General features: G+C 46.5%; 1 protein-coding gene across 4 annotated transcripts; it reads left to right on the forward strand.

The window, feature by feature from the left end:
- Nucleotides 1–273: 273 nt before the first annotated feature.
- LOC140658459 (nuclear pore glycoprotein p62-like) lies at nt 274–11,399 on the forward strand. 4 transcript variants are annotated; one of them, XM_072876912.1, is made up of 12 exons: nt 275–750; nt 1,605–1,996; nt 2,723–2,833; nt 3,236–3,364; nt 4,787–4,882; nt 6,004–6,121; nt 6,273–6,417; nt 6,821–6,870; nt 6,994–7,128; nt 7,836–7,947; nt 8,836–8,902; nt 10,709–11,399. In XM_072876912.1, exons 1-12 carry the CDS (start codon nt 464–466, stop codon nt 10,798–10,800), a joined length of 1,734 nt encoding a protein of 577 aa, XP_072733013.1. In that variant the 5' UTR covers nt 275–463; the 3' UTR covers nt 10,801–11,399. The 4 variants fall into 4 exon arrangements, with proteins under 4 accessions (XP_072733015.1, XP_072733017.1, XP_072733013.1 ...); XM_072876913.1 differs by having other exon boundaries at nt 2,753–2,833; XM_072876914.1 differs by lacking the exon at nt 4,787–4,882 and having other exon boundaries at nt 274–750.
- The last annotated feature ends 80 nt before the right edge of the window (nt 11,400–11,479 follow it).

The raw sequence follows: 11,479 nt of genomic DNA on the forward strand, positions 1-11,479 counted from the left end.
AGCCAGCAGCCGCTCCGGCCCGCCCAAGCGCCCCGGTGCCGCCGCACGGCCTACAGCCGACACCGGCCGCGCCCCCCGTCACCACAGCGACGGGGCGCCGCTGCCCCTCCTCGCCTCTTGTAGCCTCGCGAGCCAATCCGACCGGGCCGCCCACGAGCGGCGGCGGGACTAACCAATAGCTGTTGAGGGCGGGAAGCCCCGGCCGGTGGTTGGGAGGTGGGGGAGAGGGGCGGGTGCAGAGTGGCCGTAGCGTGCGTCATCCGTGCGCGCGGCGCCTGGTGGCTGTGGGTGGTGCGGCGCCGTGCGGCGGGGTGGCCGGTTGGGGGGTGGGCTGTGGGCTGTGGGAGCTGGGCCGCCGGGCCGCCGCCTCCCTCCCTCCTTCCCTCCCTCCCGGGCCCGGGCCTGGGCCTCGGCCTCCTGACGGTGGCGGTCCCGGTCCCTCTTCGCGCAGGCCGCAGCCGCCATGAACCAGTTCAACCTCGGGTCGGGTGCGGCGGGAGGCGGCTTCACTTTCGGCACGCCGAAGACGGCCGCCACAACGGCCACGACCGGCTTCTCCTTCTCCACGCCTGCTGCCTCGGCGGGCTTCAGCTTCGGGAGCGCGGCCCAGACGCCTGCCAGCAGCCAGCCCGCCGGGCTCTTCTCCTTCAGCACGCCGGGCACTGCCGCGCAGCCTGCCAGCCTCAGCTTCGGGACGCCGGCCACGGCCACGGTCACCGCGGCTCCGGCAGCAAACGTGTTCCCGCTGGGGTGAGAGGCCCGGGGGTCGGCCGGTCCGGGGTGGGGGTGTTGGCTTTGCCGAGGGGCCCTGGCCGCTGGGGAGTATGCGTGGATGATGTCCTCCTCGTTGCTTTGGAAGTGCCTTGCAAGGAGTTCTCAAGGGAGCAGACCTGTTGCTCTTGTGCCTTAGAATTCCCACTGCACTATAGCACGTTCGGAAAAGCGTTCAGTGGGACCTGTTATTTATCAGTGCTGACTTTTTTCAGATGGGTGTTAAGCTGTTGTATAAGCTGTTCCACACTTCAGTCTGTAATTGGGGTATTGATGCTTGCATGAAGAAATGATAAGAGTTTGCGTCCGAGCATAAAACGTCTTGTCATTGTTGATCCCGAATCTGAAGTGCCCAGAATGTTTCTTCAGCCAAGTGGGACCGTCCTGTCCTTAGGAAGGGCTGTGAGCTTTGAGGTGATTCTTCAGAACTGCTCTTGTCGAAGCTTGCCGGATGGGGGCAGTGGGAAGGGAGCTCGAATGGGGACTAGCAGTAAAAGTTAATTGAAAGAAATAGTCTCATGTAGAGGAAGTGCAAAGGGTGCTGAGGAGCTGAGAGAATAAGCAGCTTCACTTGCACTGCCATAAATGTCTTCTGGTGCCTGCATGGGTGGAGGAAATTAAGGGGGAGTCGGTGTAAAGAGACTTAATAGAGGATTGCAGATGATGGGGGTTGCGATACAGTCTTTGTCAAAACTGAAACATAAACCAGGTCAAGCGCACATCTTTTTGAAAGGTGGTTTCTGCTGCCAGCAAGTGGTCTGTAAGAAAGCCAACTTGGTACTTGACTGGATGTACATCTCAAACAGAGTGGCTTCTTTTCTTTTCTTCTCTAGAGCAAATGCACCAAAACTGAACTTTGGAGGCAGCACTGCAACTCAAGCTACTGGAATCACAGGGGGCTTTGCATTTGGTAGCTCTGTGCCAACCAGCGTGCCCTCAAGTCAAGCAGCAGCCCCTTCTGGCTTTGTGTTTGGATCTGCTGGCGGCGGCGCCGCCGCCACCACCACCGCTGCTCAGTCTGGGGCAACTGGAGGGTTTACTTTTTCCGGTGGTACCACAACTCAGGCCGGAACAGCCAGCTTCAGCATCGGCACTGCAGCTCCGCAAGCAGCGCCCACAGGGTTGACCTTTGGAACAGCACCTGCAGCTGCTGCCACCACTGCTGCCACCTTAGGAGCTGCAACCCAGTCAACAACCCCCTTCAGTCTTGGGGGGCAGTCCGCAGGTGAGTGCCTGGGCTTGACGTGGCAGCTGTAGTCAGGAAGCCTGTCAGCACGGAGGGCAGCTGGGGGTGGTGTTGTGGAGGTTCTGCAGCCTTCTGCTTCTGCTGGTGTGAAATGAAGCGAGTGGCTGGAATCAGTGGTTTTTCTGATGTGCTTAGCCAGGGTCTTCAGTGATGAGTAACAATTGCTATTTAGCCTTTGGATTTGGAGAGTGAGGCTGAAATAATTTTGCCAGTGTGCGTAGAAGTGCCAGCTGCATTTGAGACACTTTTAAAATGTTTTTGGTGGGTTTGCTGGTTCAGAGGGAAAGGGCTCAGAGTGGTGGGGAGGGGGTGTTGCAGGATGCGCCTGGCCCACGGTGCCAAACCACTGTTTACCTTCCCAGTGGCAGGAACCTGTCCACTCCTTCAGGGTCCAGCAAAAGTTCAGTTTGCAGCTTTTGATTAACGTGCTGGTGACAGTGCAGGCCTAGGAGGGAAGGTCATCAGCTCTGGGGTGAGGGTGATGTTCATCTGTGTTAGAATCATTCTTGAAAGTCTTTGCAGGTAACGAGCTTGTTAGCCCTAGTTCATTTCCTGGATAATGCAGAGTATTTGTTACATTGAATGTTAATGTTTTTCTTACGCTCTTACTGCTTCTAACTTGACTATTGCTGTGATCAGTGGAAACTACAGTGTCTCAGTAGTAAAAGGTTCGTCTTTCCCTTTTATTTGTGCTACTTGTTCCAGTTCTAAACTTTGGGTCATTGCCTTCAACAGCAGGCACTAGTGTACCCACGGCAACGCTGACCGCTAGTACCAGCCAGGGACCCGCTCTGTCCTTTGGAACCAAACTTGGAGGTAGGAAGTGATTTTAGGAAATAATTAGTCAAGGCTTTGTGAATCTGCTGTCATTCTGGGAATATTTTCTAAACTGGAGTCTGGAAATGGGCTAGAAGTGTTTGTTACTGTGAATTTGCAACGTCCTCAGTAATCTGTGGTGGTTCATACAGCCGTTGAACTTAGTATCCTGTATTTTTTGTTGCATCCCACGTGCCACATTCTGTTCTGTACTTGTTGCTGGAGCATAGTGGAAGGGAGCCACAGGTTTAAAGGGTACGTTGGAAAAGAGATAGAGTTGAGGTAGAATAAGAGGAAAAATAGTTTAAAATTCTTACATCCATAAAAAACTGGTGTAGTTAGGGAAATTTGTATCGCATTCTCAGCGCAATTGTACAAGACCTAAGCTTTTTCTGTTTGTAGTAACATCCACAGCTGCTACAACTGCCACTACCACCACAACCGCCATTCTTGGTTCAACGGGGCCTACGTTGTTTGCATCTATAGTGAGTTCTTCAGCGCCGACATTGTCTACCACCACGGGCCTCTCACGTAAGTTTCAATCTACAGATTTTATCCGTTGGAGGAATAAATGAGCGGCAGGGTTGGTGCTACCTGTCAGTAGTGGAGCTGCAGGTGCTGGGGTAATATGGGAGAATTGAAAAGGCCAGCTCTTCTTGCTGTTTGCCACCTTCCCTCTTTGTGATTTCTGGCAAACTTTCTTCAGTGGTGAGGCACGGAGGGTTTTGTTCAAACCAAAGCACACTTTGGATTCGGAGCGGGCAAGCAGCACAGGGCAGTTTTAGCTGTATGTGAATTTTTTGGGTTTCTCTATCTGGGTAGCATCGCCACAACTGAGCTTTCTAGTGCTGTTTGAGCTGCTGTCTTCCAGACCCCAGTGCCGTGGGTCTGGTTACGTCTGCCTTTGACTCTTGCGTTAGGTGTTCACACTTCTTTAAGAACAGTGGCCTGTGGCAGTGGAGATGCAGTGTGCTAAAAACAAGTATTCACACAGCTGTATGTTTGCAGGTTCCTCCAGTAATAACTGGCAAGTTTCCTCTTGCAAAATTATTTTTATGTCAGGAAATAGTGTCTGTTTTCTGATGGCTTTAAGGCAGTAGCCCGGGTTCGAAGACAGTCCTAACAGCTTGCTTTCTCAGCCTGCAATGAGATGTTAATGCTTCAGTTCCCTTTGGTTATGGAGACTAGCTACAGTAAATGTCAATGTTTACCAGCATTAATACAACTATTCCATACATAATGCTGTCTTACACCTACCTCTGAAAACTTAGGCAGCTGCTCCCAAGGACCTTTAGAAGTTTTATGTTGAAGCCACACTGATTACTTTTAACTCATCAGCTGCAATTTGTAGATGCCATATATACCAGCCTAACAACTTGTATTTTTAGTAGCTCTACAATGCTTGCATTGCTACTGTAGTTCCAAAGCTGACCTTAATCTTAGTGTTTAAGGATGCTTTTAAGCTAATGGGCATTCTCTGTTTATCAGGATGTCTGAAACCTTGTTCTTAGATGGTAATAGGTGGGTTGTTTCCAGGCAACTGAGACGTGACCAGCGTGTTTCCTGTAGTATGTGCAATTGTATTGCTTTAGGAAGTAGACTCATGCAGAGATTGCATTTCCTGCCTGCCAGTGTCCGGTACCCTTTGCTTATGTGAGCATTTGATAGCAGCTGAATGTTAGGTAATTCAAAATAGGTAAAGAGAAGTGACAGTAGCTTGGCACCTGGGTTGAGGAAGTTTCCTGGAAGAATTGCGGAGCATTCTGGCTATTTTATAGCTTCAGCCTACCTTTTTCTCATGTTGTGTCTGGATCATCCTTCACCTAAACAGCGATGCTGGTTACTACAAATAAAGACCAGGTGGAGATGGGTGAGCAGGCAGGGCAGAGCTTTTCAAAGGGGCACTGTATCTAATGGGTTACGCAAACTCTTAATATTGTCTTGTGTTTACAGTTGGTGCCCCTTCCACTGGGACAGCCAGTCTCGGAACGCTTGGGTTTGGATTAAAAGTTCCTGGAACAACAGCTGCCGCAACAAGCACTGCCACTAGTAAGAACTAGTTGCTGAAAGTAGCTGAAGAGAAAGAAGCCTGACTTCAGGGCTCTGTAGTAGCGTAAAGGGCCATGCTGGTGTAGCAGCACAGCAGTTCTAATTTCTAATGCCCTCCAGTAACTGAAAATAACACAGTATTTCTTTCTCTGATCCTCCTTTTCCATCTCCCCAAATGCACAATTACTTGCGACTTCTGAGAGCCTGTCCACAGAAAAGGGACTTTGGGTGAAGGAAGGCCTATAGGCTTTGACGTTCTAGTCTGGAGCAAGTGAAGTAAATAGATGAGCTGCCCCTTCTCTAGCCTGCCTGTGTAGGTGCAGAATTGCACTAAAAGGTGAGGGAGAGGTGTCCCGATGGGGGAAGGGAGAGGCCAAAGACTTGTGGGGAGCGTTAGGGAGAGATGTTTTATGTTTTGGTTGTACCCCATTAATCTGGTTGTTCCATATTACAAGTTTCAAAGTGTAGGATTTCATTAACTTTTCTTCCCCCAAAATGCAGAGATAAGTGCTGTATTTAAGTGGAATTTGCTGCTGCACAGTGTTGGGATTCAGGACTGAACATCCTTTTCTGGATGCAGTTACCGGTCCGTTTTCAGTGTCATAGCATGGATGCCGCTCAGCTCTCAAGGTCTTTCTAAAGCTTGTTTCTGGAGTGACTGTGAAGAATTTGAGCTCAGTGCCTAGAAGTGCTGTATGACTGGCTGACAGTACCATCTGATAGATGCTCTTAGCTTTGTGAAAACATAGAAATCTCATCTTCTGCAAAGATGCAGGAGAGGAACTGGGTGTGCTGGTAGTTATTAGGTCTCGTATTAAAATATGAGGAGGTGGAGAGGGGTGTGGGCTAATGCTGTGTTTCTTTGAATAATGCCCAGGTTAAGTGCAGGCTGCCAGCTCCTCACTTTACCAGAACTACGAGTCAGGCATTTACAGTCCACTACTTTTGTGTCAAGATGTGCTTCATTGTCTTCTTGAGAGACGTGGGATTTGCTTTTTGTTAAAGGGACCTATTTGAACTTGTACGGGGCTGCGCTTAGAAGTGTGTATTGGACCTGTTCTTGACTTGTTAGATAGCAGATGTGTCCTCTTCTGTTGCTTGACTTGAATCTCTTCTTTCAGGCACTACTTCTGCTTCTGGCTTTGCTTCGAATCTTAAGCCGTTAACTACGACTGGTGCCATTGGTGCTGGGACTTCTACAGCTGCCATAACCACAACAACAACAACCACCACCACGAGGTGAGTATTTAGTTATAACTGACTGTTTCCCGATTGGGGCAAGAGGCAGTATTAATGCAGGTATCCGGTGGAGGAAGGGGAAGTGAGTGTTGTCATGTTTATATTTTGGTTTTTGACCTTGTGTGCTGTACTGTCTCGCGCTTCCTCTCAGTGCGCCTGCAGTGATGACTTATGCCCAGCTGGAGAGTTTGATAAACAAGTGGAGTCTGGAACTGGAAGACCAAGAGAAACACTTTCTCCATCAAGCTACACAAGTTAATGCCTGGGATCGGACGCTGATAGAGAATGGAGAGAAGGTAGGGTGACATCCCGTGTAACCTGATTTTGCTTGCTTAGATCCTTAAAGGCCTTAAGTGTTACAGATGCAGTAAGCCATCTAGTGGGACTTTCTACTTGTAAAAAAAATGGCTGTGAATTACACCTGGGTGCTTTTGAAAGACTCGCTGTATGTTCTGGTCTTTAGGCACCGAAGCTTGGAAATCTGTTCTGTGAGCTTACACTATGATAACAAGTTATCTTAGGGTGGAGCTTTCAAAGCCAAACCTCCATTATTCAATTTTTGGTCTGTAAATCTTTATGTAACTGTTTCTTGTTTCTAGTAGACGTTTGTATGGTGCTGGCTTTCTCAGTTCCACCACTCTTCTTTTGTGGATTGACTTTTGAGTTTTTGTAGTATAATTAAGTGTCTTCTGTTTCCAGATTACTTCGTTACACAGGGAAGTAGAGAAAGTGAAGCTTGATCAGAAGAGGTACGAAAACTATGAATGCTTGAGATGATTTTGTTTCTCTTTTGCATCGTCTTGCGTTGCGGTATGGTAGATCTAGAATGTATATAGCGTCTAAGTGGAGTAGTTAAAATTTTATCTTTTCAGACTGGATCAGGAACTAGACTTCATTCTGTCACAGCAGAAAGAGCTTGAAGACTTGTTGACCCCTCTGGAGGAGTCTGTGAAGGAACAGAGTGGGACTATCTACTTGCAGCATGCAGATGAAGAACGGGAGAGGACGTAAGACAAAAATCTGCTTTGAACATGTGATGAGCAGGTTAATGTGGTGGTGATCAATCAGCAAGAAGTAGAGTTGGGATGCATGACTTGCAATGACTGCATACATTGAACTGTCAATGGCCTTTGTCAAATATGTAATCCTGTTTTATGCATGACAACTTAGATTTTACACGTTAGAAACAGGGGAATTGCAACTGGGAGCCCATGAATCAGCATGAAAAGCTCTCTGGATGTTGGTCTAACAGCTGTCTGGGAAAAGGTTACTAATTTTGGCATCATCTCTGAAAATTAGTGATTATTTAGTGTTAGAAGTGATGAGAGCAGAATGCACTATGTGTGGCTCAGGCATCCTTGTAAGCCTCAAGTGTTGAATTGTAGCAGGGTAATTAAAAGAAGTGTTTGTCTGGTTCAAGAGATATGAATCTTGAAGAATCTGGACTAGCTGGTTCCATCAGTTCTGACAAAACCTTCCAGAAAGCCACCCTCCTATTGCTTGTCTGACTCCACGTATCTATCAAGAGAGAAAAAGGTTAGGAGTTGCTTCATCTGTGATATAATGCCTCTCATGGTGCGGTTTCCACGTATCTGCCAGCCTTGGTTGAAAGGCGTGGAAGCTAATTCTGACTGCCTGAAGTTGGTGTGACTGGGAGCAGGTCTTCTGAAGTTCGCTTTAAGTATTCTGACCTTGGTTCCCATCTGTTTTGCAGCTATAAACTGGCTGAAAACATAGATGCTCAGTTGAAGCGTATGGCACAAGATCTGAAGGACATCATTGAGCACTTGAATACATCAGGAGGCCCAGCAGACACAAGTGACCCGGTAAATCCAAGCTTTATTTTTTTGTATGTTTGTAAAGAGGCAAAGGATATTTAAATAGCTCTAACTCTTCATTTGTCCCCTCGTGGATACTCTGCTGCTTGTAGTTTCAACCTTGGAAGGGTATTTTGTTTTGTCCTTGGGTTGGTTCTCTTCTGGTGAAACTTGCATTATAACACATCACAAGCCAGCCTGACTGACTGACAGCCAGTACTTACTGTGCAGTTATGTTAATAGTTTTCAAAGTATCTCGTTCTGGTATGAACTCTGGTTATTTGCTTGTTGTCTCATTTTTGCCTAGATTACAACTTGTTTCAGAGGCATTTCTTAACGTTGATCCTGTTACATGCTGCACCGCTTGCATCAGTCTTGTGGCAAATCTAAATTTTGTTCAGAATGCCCTCAGTAGCTACTTTTTCCTTGTACTGCTTTCGTATCCTAGTGAAAACAAGGTTGGAATTACCAGCTCTTTCTGATACGTATTAAATTGATCTTGATACTCCTTGTGGCTTTTCTGAGAAGCTTTTTTTTTTTTTTTCAGTAAAAGTTTCCCTTCAGTATTGCAGGCTGAGTTTTTTTCTCATTCCTTTTTACTTTTGCCACCTCAAGCCTAAGGTGATTAATGTGGTGGTTCCTAGGTCTGAATTGGAATAAGCCTAAGCCACAGGCTTACAGTTTAAATCGGTCTGTTTTCTTGATGGTAAAGAGGAGCAAAGCAACACGGTTGCTGCACAGACTTCCCTGGGAAAGTGGCTGCTAAGTTAGTGGAGCTGTACGTATGAGAAATTTGATTGCCTCATGTTCCAAAGGCAGGGACAGGCAGGCTGTCTTTTACTGCTCTTAGTTTTTATGTAGTGTAACAAATGACTTGCACCTTCTCTTTGTGCTCAGCTTCAGCAGATCTGTAAAATTTTGAATGCGCACATGGATTCATTGCAGTGGATTGAGCAGAACTCAGGTGAGAGTTGTCTTGCAGCTTTTTGGGAGTGTAAGTAGAAAGCATGTAGCATGTGTGCAAGTGTTTCTTGAACATAAATGAATTCCTGAAGGTCCCTGAGTAATCTTCTCCTCCTCCTCCTCCTCACCTTCAATGACACAGTCCCTTCTGTGCTTGAATTCTCCCGCTGTGCATTAAAGGCCTCTGCTGAGAAGTAATTCCTGGCAACTGCTAATGTTTTACCAAAAAGCACTGTTTGAAATGCATCAGTGCAAAGCAGAGGACTTGAAAACCTTATGCTTTGTTCTGTCTAACTAAGGTTAAATATTTCAACTTCTAAGATGTTGTGGGGTTCCCCTTTGGAAATAGGACAATTGGTGAGGGGCGGGGTGTGTGTGTTTAATGTGAAAGCAGGCATACTACTATGCATGTTTAAATAGTGGTATTGGCTTAGGTCAGGTCTTAATTTGGCTTTTTCTTCCAGAACTTATATGCTAACTTCCACATTCCAAACGTGCCTTTATCAGGAAATCCGGTGCAGCTCCTGTGGCATCAGAATTCTGACTTTACAGAATGTCTATGAAAATAGCAACGTGTTTCCTTTAAATTATCCTAGAAAGGAGGCCCATTTTTTTCCTCTGTCATTCAGTACCAAAGAAATTGTCTTATCAGTTAATAACGATTCATTCTCTTTACTGGGAAACGTACATCTAAAGAAACAGTTCATCTTCAGCTCACATTCAAGCAAGAAAGAAGCAATAAGCCTAAGAAGCTGCAGTTTTTAAAAAAGGTTAATATATTTCTGTTTCTGTGGGGTTCTTGGCAAGGAGAAGAATCCCTGTTACTGTGTGCACTTAAGTGGTACGGTGGAAAAGCAATGCAATTTTGAAGTAAGCCTGCAAGTAGCCCTTGCCATTAGTAAATTGAGTAGGCCTGGGAAGGACACATTCCTTAACATTCTTTCTGTATGAGAAAAAATATTTCACACACACACACACAGACACCCCCCCGCACCCCCCAAAGCAGAACTAAGACATTGGTGCTGTAGGACATAAACTAAGACATTTATGCCATGGACTGACATAATACCATAGCGAGGTTGAATAGCTTCTGATAAGCTTTCATGGAATGAAGTTAGAAATTGCTTTAGCGTGTGCCAAGATTTTTTGTATGCTGTGATGCCTGCTGCATTTAAAGTTGATGACCGATCAGTGGCTTACGTATTTCCAAATCAGTGATCTACAAATAACAGATGATCTGTGTCACGGCTGCAAGTGCTCCGCCGCAGCTCTTCTGTGCGCGATTGCATTGTCTTTTCTGTATTTACAGGTAAAAGCTTGTTATGGCTGTGTGATATCCTGCAAGAAAATATGTATATACTTCCAACAGATTGTGTGGTTTGCCTGTAATTTGCATAATTCAAAGCGAGTTTAGCAGGCGGTGGGTAGGGGAAGCTGGTTTATAGAGCAACTGCTCTTCCCCCAGCTGCAGACCAGCTTGCAGTTCTGATCAGGGAGGGTTTGCTCTGCTCTCTGATGGAGTTCCCTGAAACTGCAACAAACTGGCATGACAAACAGTGTCAACGTGTCCCAGGACTCTTCCAATTCTGCCTGCCAGTCCCTGAATGCCTCAGAATTCTTTTTAGACAACCTTCTTCACCTTGGAGGGTTATCAGTGCTTTGTGTTGCGTTTTCCTCCTCCTTGGTGCACTGTCCAATCTGAGTGCCTGTCAAAATTAAAATGTTTTTCTCTCTCCTTCTGCAGGCTAAACTGTGCAGGGTTGTGTTTTATGGTTATTGTAAGATTAATGACTTGTTTCTCCCACAGCCGTGTTGCAGAGAAAGGTAGAAGAGGTGACAAAGGTTTGCGAGAGCCGCCGCAAGGAGCAAGAGCGCAGTTTTCGGATCACGTTTGATTGAAAGACTCAAAGTTTAAAGGATTAACCTAAAACCTCCACAGAAAACAGAGGTGGTTGGGGACGTAGGTCTCAAATTGTGATCTGGGTTTGTTTCTTTTCTTGCAATAAAATTTGTTGTTTGTTCCAAAGCCAGTCTTTGCAGCATCTGACTGGAATTCACCCACACCAGTCTGAGAGACTGCATGAAGTTTGTGCTGAAAGTATGTGCTCTTTGTCTCTGTTCTTTGTGACTGCATGCAGACTGGTGAGATACACAAATGCTGCCCTCGAGGGATTTAAGCAGTATGTGACTCCACGGCTGAGCTCTCCAGTACTTAAATGTGACTTGAATATATTCCACTGGGACTTCATAAGCTTTTATTCAGGTCTGTACAGAGATGGTTTAATGAAGAGCTGTCCTCAGAAGGAGCTGCAGCAGTGAGAGACTCAGATTCCTCATATCGCTAGCTGGAGTTTGTGTTTAAATTAGGTATGCTTCCACTTGTGAAAGTGGGCCTTGTTTTCTGTACTTTTGTCAATGAACTGCTTTTGTGCTGGTGCCTGTAAGCAGTTTCTACGCAATTAAAAATTATGAGATGTGCCAGTAGAAAAATGCTACTTGTGTGGTGATTTGGTGTAGTGTAGCTTGTTCAGTCGCAAGGGTGCAGGAAAGAATGTGGTCAACAAGTCTGCTGTGAAGA

The sequence above is a fragment of the Ciconia boyciana genome, chromosome 12 (genome assembly GCF_034638445.1).
Source record: "Ciconia boyciana chromosome 12, ASM3463844v1, whole genome shotgun sequence".
Classification (NCBI taxonomy): Eukaryota; Metazoa; Chordata; class Aves; order Ciconiiformes; family Ciconiidae; genus Ciconia; species Ciconia boyciana.

Coding starts and splice junctions, on each gene's coding strand:
- LOC140658459 (XM_072876912.1), top strand. CDS start 464: ATGAACCAGTTCAACCTCGGGTCGGGTGCGGCGGGAGGCGGCTTCACT. Junction 2,834..3,235: donor CTTTGGAACCAAACTTGGAG/GTAGGAAGTGAT, acceptor TTCTGTTTGTAG/TAACATCCACAGCTGCTACA. Junction 4,883..6,003: donor CGCAACAAGCACTGCCACTA/GTAAGAACTAGT, acceptor CTCTTCTTTCAG/GCACTACTTCTGCTTCTGGC.